This window comes from Neoarius graeffei, chromosome 13 (genome assembly GCF_027579695.1).
Source record: "Neoarius graeffei isolate fNeoGra1 chromosome 13, fNeoGra1.pri, whole genome shotgun sequence".
NCBI lineage: Eukaryota > Metazoa > Chordata > Actinopteri > Siluriformes > Ariidae > Neoarius > Neoarius graeffei.
The window spans coordinates 36,879,549-36,898,834 of NC_083581.1; the positions used below are offsets into that span (position 1 = coordinate 36,879,549).

At 42.2% G+C, this 19,286-nt stretch overlaps 1 protein-coding gene across 1 annotated transcript in view; it reads left to right on the forward strand.

Moving 5' to 3' along the window:
* fbxl5 (F-box and leucine-rich repeat protein 5) overlaps positions 1–19,286 on the forward strand; it is a 79,387-nt gene that overhangs the window by 44,718 nt on the left and 15,383 nt on the right. The window contains exons 9-10 of the mRNA XM_060937661.1: positions 67–777; positions 8,842–8,990. Of these exons, the coding sequence (XP_060793644.1) occupies positions 67–777; positions 8,842–8,990 (860 nt within the window). The remainder of the gene's footprint in view (positions 1–66; positions 778–8,841; positions 8,991–19,286) is intronic.

Below are 19,286 nucleotides of genomic sequence, written 5' to 3' on the forward strand. Positions count from 1 at the left end.
AATTGTTTTAGAAGTTTGACGGGAATGTCAGTGATGTTTTTGTTTTGCTTCCTTCCATTTCCGTAGTTGGGCGGAGTTGGGGGCGTGTCGAACACTCGAGCATTTGGATCTGTCAGGCTGTGAGAAGATCACCGACTACACGCTGAAGATGTTATCCCTGGGTTTAGGTGACGTGACCACGCCCAGGTTTTCCAAGAACAGCCCCGAATGCAAAACCAAGCTTCTGAAGACACCGCCGTCTGCCATCAAACTTCTGGATAAGCACACCGGTTATTCTCTACAACGCGCACGCACAGCTCTCGTCTTTAAGTGGAGGCCTGGTGGGCGGAGCATGAGCTGCAGCCCCGTTTGGGTTCTAGATCCAGTCGAGCTCACTGACATTGAGGATGCAGCTGATTGGACTCTAAGGGAAGGCGTGGTCGGACGCAACGAGGAGTGTCGTGGTATTTTAGGGGTGCAGGCAAAAGGCGGGTTGTGCTGCTGTAAGAGGAGCATGAGGCGGAGCTTTAGGACTGACATTAGCTCCACCTACTTGCAGCAGCTGTATGGCACGCTGGGGGAAATGCAGTGTGGTCACTCTACATGCTGCGGCTCAGACACCGCTTTAAGGACAGTGAAAGGAGCTCAGTGTGACCCTCAGGCCACAGGGGGCAGCACTGAGCTTTGGACTAAATGCCCTTCTGAGGGCGAATCAAGGACTGATCAGTCAGGAGCCTGTCGAGCTCTGAGGTTCCTCAGCCTGTCAGGATGCTATCAGATCACAGATTTCAGCCTAAGGTACTGTGTACACACACACACACACACACACACCTAACTTTTCCACAGCGTTGCAACCTGTAATTGGGAAACGTGTATCATGAATCTCAGCAAAATCCCTTAATATTGCAGTGTGAGAGAAATCTGCATAGTTTTCCCTTTTTGTGTTTGGCTAAGCATTGTTGCACACCCCCATGGTATATCTGCTAAAGCGAGGAGTAGGTGTACACAGTGACCCTGTTGTGCTTATAGGCTAAATAGAACCAATAAAATGATTTTGCTCGTCAAGTTAAAAACCCATAGGGTCATTCCATGTCAATTCAACCGCGGCCCGCGCACTTGGGTCTCAAATTCTGAAAAAATCACCAGATGTACCCATGTTACCTAGGAGAAACACTGTAAATTTATTTGAACGTAAAGGGGTGTTCACACGGCAACTTTTACTCCGGTGTAGCACCGGGGCTGCCCCAGTAGAGCGTTCACACGGTACAAAGTTATACCGGTGTAGCTCCTGAAAGCTGCTTAAACCGGTACAAATCTAACCCTGCTCGGGAGGTGGTTTAAGAAATTTACTCCGGAGTAAATGCTAGTTTGCGGGGCAGCACCGATTATAAAATGGGACGCCTGAACGCTACAGAGGTAGACTCGCTACGCGTGAGGAGAGTTGATTACATACGGACATTGCATAATTTGCATCCTGGTATTTTACGCTTCCAAAATCGCGAATATCAACAACAACAACAGAACTGCGTGTCTTCCAGTGTTGCCAGATTGGGCGGTTTTAAGTGCATTTTGGCGGATTTGAACATATTTTTGGCTGGAAAACGTCAGCAGTATCTGGCAACACTGGTGTCTTCATCCACGTTGTTTTCCCGGCACTTGGTGACACCATGACAACCGGGAAAAGGAAGTACTTTTTCACACGTGCATATTTCATTTCCGCATTATTACTATCGTATAGCACGGTCGCAAAAACTGCCGTGTGAACGCAAGTGGGGCTGCACCGGTGCTAACACGCTTCTCTCTAGTAAGCAGGTTTGTGACGTGTGAACGCTCCACAAAATTTACACCGGTGTAAGATATATCGCAACAAAATACATCGGTGCAGCATTGATGCAAATATGTGCCGTGTGAACACCCCTTAAGATGTATACTTTCCATGTTACAGCCAGTTTTACTGGGGGGGTCAATTTTGTTCAGACTTTTTTTTTTTTTTTTGTCAAAGTTCACAAGCCCACAGCTCAAGAACTAAACCATGTAGGAGGCTCAAATTTTGCATGCTGGTACATAAATAGGAATAGTACGTAGCAAAACTGTCATTTTGGGTCTTGATGATCCTGCATGGTCATAGCACTCCCTCAAAGATGATCAAAATTTTATTGGAGTTTTTGGCTGTGCTCTGTTTAGGCCTTCAGAAGACATATTTTTACCCAACATAGGCTCTTGATTTTTTTTCCCTTATTGAGATTAGTAGAAACACACTCAAAAAAAAGCAATAAACAGAAAGGAAACTCTATCGGTGTTTGAACAGAAGACCTCACAAGTCTGACAAATCATTTTGGATGTCATTGGAGGTATCCTTTTCAATTTCAATGATTCAGTGATTTTAGGGGCACTAAATATTGAGAGTAACCACAGGTGCCCCTAAAATCACTGAATCATTGAAATTGAAAAGGATCCCTCCACCCCTGCACAGGCACTCTCAGGTGATCATGTCAGGGCAAAATTGGCCTTTGGTTATTTACTCTTTACATTAATGTTATAGAAAACATATTGCTCTCAATGGTGCATTTTGCCCATGTTCAGGGTGGAAAATAAAAAAGATTCGAGTAAGACAAGCCAAATTGGTGTTTTTAAAAAGAAGGGATCATGGAGAATAAAGAAAATATTTTAAAAAATCTGCGCACATTCCCACAAGGTGTTACGGTGCTCTGAAAATCTCATCTCATTATCTCTAGCTGCCTTATCCTTCTACAGGGTTGCAGGCAACCTGGAGCCTATCCCAGCTGACTACGGGTGAAAGGCGGGGTACACCCTGGACAAGTCGCCAGGTCATCACAGGGCTGACACATAGACACAGACAACCATTCACACTCACATTCACACCTACGCTCAATTTAGAGTCACCAGTTAACCTAACCTGCATGTCTTTGGACTGTGGGGGAAACCGGAGCACCCGGAGGAAACCCACGCGGACACGGCGAGAACATGCAAACTCCGCACAGAAAGGCCCTCGCCGGCCCCGGGGCTCGAACCCAGGACCTTCTTGCTGTGAGGCGACAGCGCTAACCACTACACCACCGTGCCGCCCGCTGCTCTGAAAATGACATCCAAAATGATTTGTCAGACTTGTGAGGTCTTCTGTTCAAACACTGAGTGCGTTTACATGCCCATAGAGAAAATCGAATTTCTGCCATAGCTCGACTGAAATCGAAGTTCTAAATGCCATGGATGCACCTTAGCTTGGCTGAAATCGAAACGAACTGGATTTCTCATAATCAAGCTACGCGACCTAGATTATGCGATTGTAGCCGAGCTACTTGGTGCATGTAACCCTATCGAGCTATGTAGTCGAGCTACTTGCTTCCCTTCCAGAAGTGACGAGTGACGAGACCACAAGCGGGAAACACAACAGCCTCGGTCGGCATGACAACAGTAGTAGTAGCGAGCAGCAGAAGAGGTCAGGAGGAACAAGGAGACAAAAAACAATTGAACTTTGTGTGTTTATTAAGACATAAGTTAAAATGTAAGCAAAAAATGGACTTTAGAAAAATATACAATTGTGCAAAATAAGTTGTCTTACAAAACAGTGGTCTGTGCAGGACAGTTTGTAGCCAACAGGTGGCAATGACATGTGGTGTGAATGTAAAGTGGAAATCACTCCTTCATGACGACAACCGGAAGTGTACCAACACGATGGGGCGTGTAGCGCCACCTGTGGCTCGGGTGCACAATGTACCTCACACAATAGCTCGATTTCCTTGTGTGCATGTAGGATTGGATTTCTCTGGCACCCCTGCTGGGACCCTTAGCTCGATTACCGACAGCAGCTCGATTTGGATGTGCATGTAAACCCACTGACTGATAGTTTCCTTTCTGTTTATTGCTTTTTTTTTTTTTTTTTGAATGTGTTTCTACTTATCTCAATTAGGGAAAAAAATCAAGAGCCTATGTTGGGTAAAATATGTCTTCTGAAGCCCTAAACAGAGCACAGCCAAAAACTCCAATAAAATTTTGATCATCTTTGAGGGAGTGCTATGACCATGCAGGATCATCCAGACCCAAAATGACAGTTTTGCTATGTACTATTCCTATTTGTGCCCAAATCCAGAATCCAGGGACACATGTCGGCCCGGGGGCATTTTGAGTTATTGACAGATTCAGAAAGTACAGTTTCTAAGCTTTCCAATGATGCCTTCCATGTGGAGATCTGACAATATTTGAAGAATGTGTGGCCTTTTGAAAGTGCATACCTCTTAAAACAGGAAAGGGAGAAAATCGCCCTCAAAGTTTTCCTTCTCAGCTACTCTGGGTGTAGGGCGGGCACATAATGCTGCTCATTTGCATGACATTAAGGAAAGCCCTACCCCCTACGAGCTAGCACGATACTACTTTCATGTAAACAAAGATCACCACGTCAATTTTCCTTCCATGCAAAGTATGCCCAACACAATTATGAAGTACAAAAATAAGTCCTAAAGTATACTTGAATGTTTTGTGGTTGAAAAATTACTCACACCGTAAGAAAGATAGATAGCATGATGATGACACAACACTAGTTTCATGTAAAGCCTCGGTCACAACCGGCCGTACGTGCTCCTACAGCCGGTCTACATGCAAAAAACGCAAGAAACGCATGGAGGGCGCGTGTGATGTGCTGATTTTCGAGCCGCAGACCGACCACAGAGGTTTGTTGTCATGTCAAACTCTACGGGCGCTTACGTTTTTTTCAGGTTGCAAGACAAACTTACGGCCAACGCGTGTCTTTCTCCATGAACAAAAAAAAAAAAAACGCAGCGATTTGGGAAACGCCAAAAATCACACAGCCAAAAAAATCGTACGTCCGGTTGTGACCTAGGCTTAACCAAACCACAACACTCTCCGTTACATGCAAAAATAACCACACAGCCTTAGATTAATAAACTCACCCCATCAGATAGAGAAACGGCGCCTTGCACACATCAATGCCTCCGATGGAATATGTAGTCCTAGAACACTTCCTTTTGGTTGGGTTTTTTTTTGCTAGAAATGGTTATCTCCGATGTAAATACCATGTGTCTGTTTGCTTCGCGGTGTTTCAGCTCCTCTGCGCTCTGTTTAGCTTGCTCATTCCATAGTGAAATCACATGCCTGTATGCAGGTTGAGTAGCCACGAGCTCAGCTCGTATCATACAGCTGATTCGCGAAAAAAAAAAAAAGACAAATCATCATGTGAATGGCCCATATATGGTAATTTACCCACACCCCCCAGCAGGCTACAGTCCTGACAAAAACGAGACAATTTGCAACAAAAAATGTATGCTTTTCCAACAAAACAATCTATTATCTGAAATACTGATTGCATTCTTCAAAATCTCAACTTGCACATGATGGGGAAAAAAACATCACAAATTTCGAAAAAAAATGCTTCTTTTGCGATTATCTCGGATTCGTTTCGGCCGACATGTGTTCCTGGATTCAGAGAGGCGTCACATTTATGTACCAGCATGCAAAATTTGAGCCTCCTACATGGTTTAGTTCTTGAGCTGTGGGCTTGTGAACTTTGACAAAAAAAAGTCTGAACAAAATTTTTTTTTTTCAAGAATTTGTGACCTAAGTGCGTGGGCCCCGGTTGAATTGACGTGGAATGACCCTATAATGTCCTTTTATTGCTTTTAGTCACCTGGTGCATTATTAATATACACTATACAGCCAAATGTTTGTGGACCATCACATTCATAACATCCCATTCCAGATTTATTCCCTTTTTGCTGTTATCAGAGCGGAGCTTTTTCTTTGTGCTCCTTCAGCTACAAGAGCATTAGTAAGATCAGATACTGATGATGGGTGAAGAGGCCTGGGGTGCAGTCAGAGTTCTAGTTCATCCCAAAGGTGTTCAGTGGGTGTGAGTTCAGTTAGGGTTCTGCTCAGGACACTTGAGTTCTTCTACTCCAAACTTAACACGCCATGTTTTCATGGAGATCAGCTTTGTGCACAGGGGCATTGTCGTGCTGAAACAGGTTTGAGTCTTGTGGTTCCAGTGAATGTACTCTGTAGCATTACAGTTTCCCGAGACGTTCTATACAATTGTGTGCTTCCAACTTTGTGAGAACAGTTTGAGGAAGAACCACAGATGGGTGTGATGGTCAAGTGTCGACATACTTTTGGCTATAGTGTATTAAAACGCCCATTTTGCTCATCCTGTTGTTCTGCTTGTCCTGCTGACACTTGGAGATGAAATTTAAATGTGTATATGCTGCATGTTTTCAAACACTTGAATATATGTACATGTTATTCAGGGCTCAAAATTCTTTTTTTTTTTTTTTTTTTCGCCCGCCAGCCAGCCGGACTAGTTACCTTCCAAAGTAACAAGCCAAACAGAAAATCAACTTGCCAAAATTTGTTCATGTATGAATTTTACTTCTGTCAAAAATAACGCAAAAGAGAGTAGTTACCATTGTTCATGACTAATGTGCATTTATTTCAAGACCTGAGTATTTTGATACTGTTGTTAAATACATAAATGAGAACAACACAGAGCACCATAATATAATATCAACAAATAATAATATATTGGAAAACTTGGTGTATGAGTATTGAAAACAAATATACTTACTATCATGACTATAGCACCCAAAATATGTCCAACATGCTTTCTGTATTTAACCATTTATGCGAGAGAAAGCATCAGGAGCTTCATATTGACTAGGAATCAACTTGGAAAAAAAAAAAATTATTCCATAAAAATCGTATCACAGCCAAGGCCTACCCTGCTCCCACGTTTGCTTACAAGTCCTTTGACATTTCTCCTCTTCAGACCGAGGTTGCTTTGTCCCCGTCTCTGGCGGTTTCTGTACACCTTTCAAAAAATTCCACATCGCAACGTAGCTTTGGCAGATGTAGATGTAAACAACAACAAAAACGCACGTGTTTAAATGGGCGATAATGTGGCCACATCTATTGAATTTGATAACGTGATGTGGCAGCGGGGGCGTGGCCAAGCGTCGGTCTGTGAATGGAGGGCGGAGTCAGGGAAGGTAAGTGGTGGAATCATTGCACCTGATGGGGATTAGCCTGTGTTTGTGTGTCTTCCCCAGTGACTGCGCACTGTAAAAGGAGAGGAGAGCAGAGAAAGAGAGCTCTCTGTCTCTCCCCAACCAGAACGTGCGTGCGTGCGTGCGTGCGGCTGGGAAGTGATAAAAGGCTGAAAAGCTAGCAATAAATAGTTCATTGAGAACTGAGTTCTGGCCTGCCGTGCTTCTGTGCTCCACCCACCTGGTCCAATACTACACGTGATTACCGCGATATTCAACGAGATGCGTTATATGCATGCGCAATAGTGAAAAAAACGACAGCCTGACTCGTACACGATATGATTCGGAATTCTTCGGTTTTTTCTGTCCTGCCAATAAACACATCGATTAACACAGACACGGCACGCACTTAATATGTGGCGGCTTTAGGTGACTGTGTGTCTGAATCTTCTCTCTCTCTCTCTCTCTCTCTCTCTCTCTCTCTCTCTCTCTCTATATATATATATATATATATATATATATATATATATATATATATATATATATATATATAAATAAATTTTTTTTTTTTTAAATTTTCAACTAGCCAACCGGGCTGACTAGTGACAGGAATTACCCGCCAAATGACAAATTAAGTCACCTCGGGCGACCAGACCACCGCGAATTTCGAGCCCTGTTATTTACCAGCTGGGAGGTCTGTATGGTGAAATACCGTGACCTCGGCCTTAAATACTGACCTCGGCCCAGAGGGCCTTGCTCAGTACTTTTAAGACCTCGGTCACGGTATTTCACCATACGGACTAACCTTTAAGCTGGTAAATAATATATTTATTTTTTTCTTTACCAAATTCTAACAAAATGAGAGCACCCAAAAGGGAAAGCCGAGGCGAGCCGCCATTTTGAATCCTCATTCACGGCTGTAATGCAGATTGCTTCCTCCTCGGTATACCAGTGCACTTCCATGGCAGGAAAAAAAAAATACATTTTGCTGTCTATGTAGTCCCCTATTTATACAAAATTGAGTCATTCAGGATTCAGCTATGATTTTGCTCGGTGTTTTTGCTCGACCAAAGTTATGCAGTATTATGACCTTTTTATATTGCATAAATAAAGCCATTTGGTGAAACTTTTGAAGAAGAGATTGTACTGGTTTAAAGTTTTTACCAACGTAATATTATGTATTAGGATAACATGGGCCTCGTTAACTAATGAGATCAAACTGTTAGCAAATCACAGGTTTTTAGTTTTCTCCTGAAATGTTTTATTTTGTCTTCCTCAGGGTAGTAAAACTCGCTTTCGCTATGAACACTGTCGTTATCGCTATCCATGCTGTAAAATTAATGCTATTCTGAATCCTCATTCACGGCTGTAATGCAAATTGCTTCCTCCTCGGTATACAAGTGCACTTCCATGGCAGGAAAAAAACTACATTTTGCCACCTATGTAGTCCCCTATTTATACAAATAGGAGTCATTCAGGATTCAGCCATGTTTTTGCTCGGCGTTGGCAGCAGTTACAGTTTTTTATCTTTCTCCTGAAATGTTTTCTTTTATTTCTTCTTCCTCAGGGTAGTAAAACTCACTTTCGCTGTGAACACTGTCGTTATTGCCATCCATGCTGTAAAATTAATGCTATTCTCCTGAGAAATGCGAAGAAAAATGTTGACAAAAATTGCTACTATGTTTGTTGTGAACGAGCGAGTCGCCAGAGGTCCATAACTGGGGTCCGTACCGTAGTATACAGACCCGCTCGAAAGCCAATCAGAGCGCAGGATTTGATGGAAACCGGACTGCGAAAAAAATAGTGCCTTAACAGGTGTGTGTGTGTGTGTGTGTGTGTGTGTGTGTTGTAGGTGTCTCTCTCAGGGAGGAGGGCTTCCTCTGCTGGAGCACCTGAACCTCTCAGGCTGTCTGTTCATCACTGAAGTGGGGCTGCATGAGCTGGTGTCTGTGTGTCCCTCGCTTAAGGACGAACACTTCTACTACTGCGATAACATCAACGGTAACACGCGCACACGGTTATTAGCGAACACTAATAATGTGATGCTGAATCAAACAAACTGATGTGACCTGAATTGAAAGATTTTTTTTGGGGGGGGTTATCACCTATACCTGGACTCTGTTCTCATGGGTTTTTTTTTTTGTGGTAATTCTATTTTTATTAGGGAGGTCATCCACAGTCCAAGTTTGTAAAAATACATAAATCACATTTACAAAAAATACATAATACAGGTATAACCTGGGTGCGATGGGATGGGGGGGGGGGGGGGGATCATCCCCCCCCTCTGGTTTTTATCTCTGCTGAAAAAAAATCCTCGGGGACAACCCCGTCAATAAAACAAACAAACCAAAAAAAAAGTTGACATGACGGGCATGTTGTGACACAGTTTTCTATTGTCTACATTGCACTCACTTTCAAAATGACCCGAAGTGGCAGCTTTGATGTTCACGAATGTCCCCAGCAAATAGATACATTGTAGATAATAACAATATCTTTGCGTTCTATGCAGGGATGCAAACAGCGCGCCTTTTGGCGGATGCTGCCTTTTTCACGGCCGTTTTTTTTTTTTTTTTTTTTTTTTTTTTTTTAGGGGGGACGTTGGAGTGTCTGATTATAATTTCAAAGTCAATTCTGTATTAAAATTACTAAATAAGCAAATCCGTTACAGTCCATGAAACAGGAAGTATAAGGATGAGAAAAAAAACAGTTTAAATCGGAAAGCTGCGCACAATGTGAACTGCGCCATCAGAGCAAACTGGTCATTTAGTATTCATGTATTTTAGTGATTTTCGAGTCACTGTCCATTTAATCCGGAGGGAGAGAAACATCACAGCAACGCGACAAGCAATGCGAACTTTGTTGTGTGTTAGTGTTCGTGTATTTAGTCAGAGAGATAGGAAGATGAATTTACTATCTCTGGTTTAGTGTTTGTTTTCATTTAGTGTTATTCATTTGATATCATCGGATGTTATTGAGCTGTTAGCCTATTGTTACCTTAATTTTGTGACATTTCATGATTAAAAAAAAAAAAAAAAACATCCCCCCCCCCCCCCTTTCTGGTTTTTTGACAAATCCCACCCTGGGTATAACCCAAATAAAGGCATTAAACTTAGTCAAAATAATGTTCGTCTCCCTTCTATTTTTCTCCCTTCCATTTTACTGTTAGTAACTGTGAACAACTGAACAAACAATAGCTGTGTTCACATATATATCGGTATGATAGTGGTATAACTGTATCGATACAAAGTATACCGGTACAGTTTAGTGCATCTGTCCACACTAGCGAGAAATGTTTTGCGGTTTTCTTTCACGGTAGTTGAAATGCACGTGCGCGAAATGTTACCGTCGTTACCGAGTAACTTCCTTCCGAGAATATGGCGGATGAAACAACACGTGTGTGCTTTTTGTTGTCAATGTACAGTCTGTATTTCTGGTGGTCATTTATTCAGTTGAATCATATAAAATGCGCGAGGCAGTTGAGAAAGAAACAAAGAAAATGAGTCTCCTGTTCCAACTGTTCCTGGCATCGCTCGTCTCCCCAAAGCTCCAACAAACACAATTCGTCTTTGCTCCATGTAGCTCCACGGTCGTTTTGAGCCATTTTGACGTTTTATTTACAGCTGGAAAGCACATGCGTATTGTATTGTATGAATAACCCGGAAGAAATAGGAATGGTTCATTGCGCATGCGCATTATATTTGTATCGATACAGAACCGCTTCATCTGTCCACACTACAGCGAAGCGCTACAGTACCGATACTGTACCGGTACGAAACCCATACATTTGTAGGTTTCGTACCGATACAGTTATACCGCTACAGTACCGGTATAGTTGCTAGTGTGGACAGGTATTGCGGTACGAAAGTAGTTTCGTATCGGTACAAAATCCCTAGTGTGGACAGGGTAAATGTCTCACACACTTATTTAACTGTAAAAGTCTGCTCCTCATAGTCCTATGAAAATGGCAGTTTTCCTTAAAGGGCATATCCTGGACCAATTTCGTGTGTGGTTTTTTTTTTTTTTTATATGAAAGAATGTCCCTTTACACACTCATCCAGAAGGGTAATTCTGCACAAGGCCATCTGTCTACAGCAGAAAAAAATAAAACACGTCTGGAAAAATCCCAAGGGAGTCTGGAGCCAGATTCGTGACGTCACCTGCGGAAGCACCAGCAGGCTGAGAGACCCTGCATGGATTCAGTGCACAGCCTGTGTAGACCAAGTTTAGCAGCTAGCGATTTTGCTCATCTATCTGTTACATAAATCATATTTTTTTCCTAATTACTATTATGTACTTAGATATTTCTTCATTTAGAAGAGTACTGGCTACTGTAGGAGAAAGATTTCATAAGCTACACACACACGGAATCGGCTAAGCAGGGTTGTATATGCATTTAATGTGTTTGACAGGTCCCAGGACCTCAAGCCCTGACACGCATATCCCTTGATACATGTGAAGTAAGTGTATTATCGCCCAGCGCGTTTGTGTTTATTTTTGTGTGTCAATACTAGTGCATCTCAAAAAATTAGAATACCATGGAAAAAAAAAGGAACTTTTTCATAATTTAATTAAAAAATGTAAACTTTCATATATTCTATATTCATTACATGTAAAATATTTAAAGCGTTTTTTGTTTTAATTTTGATGATTATGGCTTGGCAGCACGGTGGTGTAGTGGTTAGCGCTGTCGCCTCACAGCAAGAAGGTCCAGGTTCGAGCCCTGTGGCCGGCGAGGGCCTTTCTGTGCGGAGTTTGCATGTTCTCCCCGTGTCCGCGTGGGTTTCCTCCGGGTGCTCCGGTTTCCCCCACAGTCCAAAGACATGCAGGTTAGGTTAACTGGTGACTCTAAATTGACCGTAGGTGTGAATGGTTGTCTGTGTCTATGTGTCAGCCCTGTGATGACCTGGCGACTTGTCCAGGGTGTACCCCGCCTTTCGCCCGTAGTCAGCTGGGATAGGCTCCAGCTTGCCTGTGACCCTGTAGAACAGGATAAAGCGGTTAGAGATAATGAGATGAGATGATTATGGCTTATAGCTCATGAAAATCAGAAATCCAGTATCTCAAATTATTAGAATATTCCCTAAGATCAATCAAAAAAAGGATTTACAATAGAGAAATGTCCAACTTCTGAAAAGTATATTCATTTATACACTCAATACTTGGTTGGGGCTCCTTTACCATGAATTACTGTATCAATGCGGTGTGGCATGGAGGTGATCAGTCTGTGGCACTGCTGAGGTGTTATTGAAGCCCAGGTTGCTTTGATAGTGGCCTTCAGCGTATCTGTATTTTTGGGTCGGGTGTTTCTCATCTTCCTCTTGACAATACCCCATAGATTCTCTATGGGGTTCAGGTCAGGCAAGTTGGCTGGCCAATCAAACACAGTAATATCATGGTCAGCAAACCATTTGGTAGTAGTTTTGGCACTGTGGGTAAATGCTAAGTCCTGCTGGAAAAGGAAATCAGCATCTCCAAAAAGCTCATCAGCAGATGGAAGCATGAAGTGCTCTAAAATCTCCTGGTAGATGGCTGTGTTGACTTTGGACTTGATAAAATACAGTGGACCAACACCAGCAGATGACATGGCACCCCAAATCATCAGACTGTGGAAACTTCACACTGGGCTTCAAACACCTTGGATTCTGTGTTGCTTCACTCTTCCTCCAGACTGTAGAACCGTGATTTCCAAATTAAATGCAAAATGTATCATCTGAAAAGAGGACTTTGGACCACTGAGCAACAGTCCATTTCTTTCTCTCCTTAGCCCAGATAAGACACTTCTGACATTGTCTCTGGCTCAGGAGTAGCTTGATATTAGGAATGTGAAAGTTGTATCACCTTTCTTGAAGATGTCTGTTTGTGATGGGTCTTGATACACTGACACCAGCCTCAGTCCACTCCTTGTGAAGCTCTCCCAAGTTCTTGAATCAACTTTTCTTGACAATCCTCTCAAGACTGCGGCCATCCCTGTTGCTTGTGCACCTTTTCCAGCCACCCTTTTCAGCAATGACCTTTTTTGGCTTACCCTCCTTGTGGAGAGCATCAGTGATCATCTTCTGGACAACAGTCAAGTCAGCATTCTTCCCCGTGATTGTGGTTGTGTGTACTGAACTAGACCGAGAGATACACTGTGTTCATACTGTTTTACTCAAACTCGAAATGAAATATTCTAATATTTTGAGATGGGTTTTTATGTTTTTGTACTGTATGCCATACTGATTAAAATAGAAGAATGCTTGAAACATTTTAGTTTGTGTAATGAGTCTATAATATATAACATTTTCACTTTCTTAAATAACTGATGGAAGATATTGAACTTTTTCACAATATTCTAGTTTTTTTGAGATGCACTAGTAAATAACATTATCCGTGTACCACACAAACACACGCCTAATTTAGAGTATAGTCTCTCTTATTTCTTACCTTAGCAACAGTCACCTTGTGAATTGCCGATTTTCTTGGTCTTTTTCTCGGCTCTGCTTGGTCCTCGGCTTCGAGGGCCTCAATGGATGCGGCACTTCGCCTTCTGTCAGGGGAAACGAACACGGCTGGCTCCTTTGGTGACGCTGACACAAATTGAGGACAGTGTTGCTTTGGGCATTCTAACAGATGGAACTGCATCTTTTTTCAGATCAGGTTGTTTCTTGAAGCCCATTTCCCACTGCAAATAGTTCTCAAAGTCGTCGGGCTTTATGAAGTGAGCCCCGCATATGATGCTGTGGTCTGTTGCATGTTGCCAGTTTTTCCAGGTGCCTCGCATGAAGCGCTCCCATTTCTCTCTCATTGTCCGGTCTTTTGGGAAACGATGAGTACTAATCCCATCAAGATTGGTGTTGCTACACCCTCCTACGATACATCTGTTAACCATTTTAATAATTACATGATAACGTTGAAGACCATTTGCAGAAAACCACCAGGTCGTTTCCTCATAAACAAACCAGCGCTGGCGTAGGATTCGGAGGGAGGCGTCCCGCACGCGACGTCACGAAAATCAGTGTTTGCCAGGAAATCAAAATGCCAAGTTTTTTTCAGAGGCGGACCAGTTCGCCTCAAATGGCTTGATTTCAACTGAATTCTTCTGGTATTGCGCAAGGTAAAAAAAATTGCACAAAATGTGACATATTTGACCAAAGTTTAATATAAAATAAGAGAATTACATTGATCTTGCTCCTGAATTTACCCAAAATGTGCACTTTAAAGCAGGTCAGGTCTCTGTGAAATGTAGTACCCAATCCACTTTGACCACATTCCCCTAAATTTTTCTATTTGCATTCTTATAGAAAAGGTTGGTCTCCCCTATTGTGTGATTTCATAAATAATTTTTAACCAATCTTCAAATATTGGAGCATCTGGTTGTAACCAGTTCCTCGTCACAGCTTTTTTTTTTTTCTCTTTTTCTTTCCCCCTCCAGTAAGTAATATTCTCATTAGATATTTGTCTGCTATAGTCTGAAGATTCAGTGTTATAGTACCCATATAGATTGTCAGAGCATCAAATGGAATAGTGATTTTGAAATACTGTTTCCAAACATTTATGAATTTCCCGCCAGTAGGATGTAATTTTGGGGCAGTCCCAAAATAAATGATTGCCTACATCTGTTCCATATAACCTCCAACAATTCATTCCAACACCTTGATATCTCTTCTGGGCAGGGGTAATGAAAAATCTCATGACCTTTTTCCTTCCACATTCCCTCCAACAGTGCGAGGATGTAGTTATCCACTGTGATTTGCATACATCTCCCCACTCATCTTTAGATATGACCATTCCTCCCTCTCTTTCCCATTTATTCTTAACATGTTGGATGGTTGTCTCAAGGGAATCTTGAAAGCTTTTGTTTAATCTGGATATTATTTTGCCTCTATTTCCTGATTTGCACATTGACACAAAGATATTCAGTCTACCATTGTCTGCCCTCTCCAACCCCTCAGCCATAATTTCATCTACCCTGCTTCTCGTTTGTAAATATCTGAAAAAATCTTGATTCTCTAATCCAGGGCTTTTCAAAGTGTGGGGCGCGCCTCCCCTAGGGGGTGCCAGAGTTCTTCGGGGGGGCGCAACGTGAGGAAAAATAAACCAGAATAAGTTACTATTGCAGACATTTAGCAAACTTCAGCTAGCCTTTGCCAGAGACAAAATGGATCGATTTTTAGTACCTAAAGCTACAGTGAGTGAGGAGACAGAGTCTGGGCCAAGCAAAAAAAGAAGGAAGTATGACCACGATTATTTAAAGTTTGGATTTTCATGGACTGGATCTGAAGATGCTCCACTGCCACAGTGTGTTGTCTGCCAAGAGGTGCTAGCTAACAATGCTGTGAGATGTTTAAAATGTGTAAAACAAGATGGTGTTTTTTTTTTTTTTAAAAAGCACAGATGTTTAAAATGTGTAAAAAAAAAAAGTTTTAAAGCACAGATGTTTAAAATGTGTAAAAGGGGGAAAAATGTGTACAACCTTTTTTTTTTTTTTTAAATACGAATGGAACATTAAAAGAACAGTCCACCGTATTTCCATAATGAAATATGCTCTTATCTGAATTGAGACGAGCTGCTCCGTACCTGTCCGAGCTTTGCGCGACCTCCCAGTCAGTCAGACGCGCTGTCACTCCTGTTAGCAATGTAGCTAGGCTCAGCATGGCCAATGGTATTTTTTTGGGGCTGTAGTTAGATGCGACCAAACTCTTCCGCGTTTTTCCTGTTTACATAGGTTTATATGACCAGTGACATGAAACAAGTTCAGTTACACAAATTGAAACGTAGCGATTTTCTATGCTATGGAAAGTCCGCACTATAATGACAGGCGTACTAACACCTTCTGCGCGCTTCGGCAGCGCATTGATATCTGAGCTCCGTATCAATGCACTGTCGAAGCGCGCAGAAGGTGTTAGTACGCCTGTCATTATAGTGCGGACTTTCCATAGCATAGAAAATCGCTACGTTTCAATTTGTGTAACTGAACTTGTTTCATGTCACTGGTCATATAAACCTATGTAAACAGGAAAAACGCGGAAGAGTTTGGTCGCATCTAACTACAGCCCCAAAAAATACCATTGGCCATACTGAGCCTAGCTACATTGCTAACAGGAGTGACAGCGCGTCTGACTGCGTCTGACTGACTGGGAGGTCGCGCAAAGCTCGGAGAGGTACGGAGCAGCTCGTCTCAATTCAGATAAGAGCATATTTCATTATGGAAGTACGGTGGACTGTTCCTTTAAGTATAGCAACAACAAAAATTGTAAGGGGGGGGCGCTGTTGTTTATTTGCTCTCTGAGGGGGGGGGGGGGGCTGACTCTCCCACACTTTGAAAACCCCTGCTCTAATCCATAGTCTAAGTGTCTCAAAGCTTTTTTATGAATACAGCAGCAATATGCTGTCAGTCCTCTACCCATCCATATTTTAAATCTGCTATCTGTTTTGTTTGGGATGAAATCAGTATCATATGCACACCATCTTAACAATTTCTCTGCTCCCTTCAAGTTATTTTTTTTTTTAAACTACCATCTGCCAGGTGTTAAGAGCTACTTTTATCCAGGGGTTGTTTTTATTTGTGAAGGCGTCCAACAATTTACGGTCTGCAATCATAGCTTGTATTGATGGTCCAATAGATTGCCCAACTTCTATTTCCTTCCATCTTACCATGAACTGTGAATTACAAAGGCACACCAAGGGCCTTAATTGAATGAATGAATGAATGAATTTATTTTATTTTGAACATGTATAAAAAAATGTATGTAACTATTTGTACATACAAAAGAAAGAAAACGAGAAATAAAAAAAATAAAATAACAGAGCTAAGACATTACAAAACACCGCACATTGTTCGAAAAAGGAGTGGGAAGAAGTACATTGAGCTGCATAATAGTAGTTTTTCAAATCTGGCAACACTAAACCTCCATTCTCTTTTGATAATTGCATAACTTTATTCTCGGTTTCTTACCCATCCAGATATACCGGGAAATTAACTTGTCCCATTCAATGAATTGCTGTTCAGGTATTTTAATTGGCAGGGATTGGAAGAGGTATAGCAGACGAGGCAAAATAGCCATCCTGATTGACTCAGTCCTGGAGGATAGACTAAGGAATGGTACAAAGTTGGTAGGGATACTAAGGGTTGAGTCAGAAAAACCAATACGTCATCCGCAAATAACGATAATTTGTGTTCCCCTCCCGCTATATTTATACCCCTAATCTCTTCAGTTTGTCTAATATACTGGCTTAGAGGCTCTATAAAGAGGGCAAAGAGGAGAGGGGAACAGGGGCAGTCCTGTCTGCAGGAACGTTCCAAAGTGAATGATGTTGAGAGGCTGCCATTGATTTTAACTCTTGCTGTTGGGTGGCACAGTGGTGTAGTGGTTCGCACTGTCTCCTCGCAGCAAGAAGGTTCTGGGTTCAAGCCCAGCCGCCGGTGGGGGCCTTTCTGTGTGGAGTTTGCATGTTCTGCGTCGGTTTCCCCCACAGTTCAAAGACATGCAGTGAGGTTAACATGGGGCGGCCTTGGGCTGAAGTGCCCTTGAGCGAGGTACCTGACCCCTGACTGCTCCCCGGGCGCTGTAGTATGGATGCCCACTGCTCTGGGTGTGCGCGCGTGTGTTCACTGCTTCAGATGGGTTAAATGCAGAGGATGAATCTCACTGTGCTTGAAGTGTGCATGTGATAAATAAAGGCTGCTTCTTTTTCTGTTGGGCTGTTGTTGTATATTGCTTGGAAGGCCTCAATAAAGGTTTTGTGGAAGCCAAACTTCCCCAAAACCTTATACAGGAAGATCCATCTAACGGAATCAAATGCCTTCTCTGCATCCAATCCCATGATTGCGTCTTATTTTGATGTATATTCCACATGAATATGTAGTGTCCTCATTAAACAATCATTGGTTTGTCTCTGAAGGATAAATCCTGTCTGGTCCAGGTGAATAAGGAATGGTAGAATTTTTTTTTTTTCTGTTCTTGATAATATTGAAGTGTAAATTTGTTTACAGTCTAATTTGTCTTTACCATCTTTTGGTATTGTTGAGATTATGGCTTCTTTCCATGGGGGGGGGGAATCTCTCCCTTTTTGAGTGCCCAATTACAAGTCTGGCGCAATCTTCGCTAAAAGTTTTATACCATTCGGCTGTAAAGCCATCAGAGTCTGGGCTTTTATGTGGCTTAAGTTTCACTATTGCCGCCTTAACTTCTTTATCAGTAATCTCAGTAACCAGTGCTTTTGTTTTGTTTCTGTGTGACTAGAGGTAGATTCAAAAATTTAAGGAAATTATCCATTTCATTTTCATTATCTAGTCTTGGTTGTGAGTAATAATTCTTTATAATATTCCTCAAAATAACTTTGGATCTCCTCTAGTTTATATTGTATTTTCTTTGTTTTAGGACCTCTTATTTTATTTATAGTGTTGTCCACCTGCTGCTTCCTTAATCATACCTGCAAACTAGTCACCTTTCGGCGAAATTTGCCGTTTTGATCCCAAAATAGGTCACTTGTGTGAATCGTGTAGATCCGAAGAGTTTTTTGGGGGGGGGTGCGCGCGAGGCTACGTTGCCGAACATTTGGTTTCAATGTACTACTACTTCAAAGTACTACTACTACTTTTCTCCTCACACCCACATTCAGACCATTTCCGCCTTCTTCATACTTCAAACGTCTCTCTGATTGGATGACATTCCAACGAGCCAATAGTCTTACAGAACGCTGGACAGTATCCGCGAATTGTAACAATAGAGGCGGGGTTTTCTTGAATACGGGTGTGTATAGGAGGATGGCAGAGATCATCCAAACGCAATGCAGAATGGGACACTGAGTCTTGAAAACAGCTCACGGAATCATATTTTCTGATTTTTTTCCGGAACTCTATATTGCATCTGGAGACGGAAAAACATTTTTAGTTGCGGAGAAAGCTGTGTTATGATGAGTGCGATTTAAAGAGGCTTTAGGGTGGGTTTTTTTTGGTACCTGTGATTTGGTGGTCTGTGAGTCGCGTTTTTATGACGTAAGACGCAAGGGGCGGGACTGTTACATTTGAACCGAACGCGCGACACGGAAGATGTTTCTGTGGGCTGAAGCAAAACAGAAAAAAATGTCATCAGTTTGAATAAAGTCATTTTTTGTTGAACATGAGGGTCTAAAAACGCGTGTTTTGGGTAAGAGAAATCATTTTTATGTGAAACTATTGGTGGGATTGTCAAAATTATAATGTAATATGTGTTGATCTCGGTTGTATTCAGAGAACCAGTTGTGCGTGTGAGTGAGAGAGAAAGAGTGTGTGTGTGTGTGTGAGAGAGAGATTCTCTCACACACACACACACACAC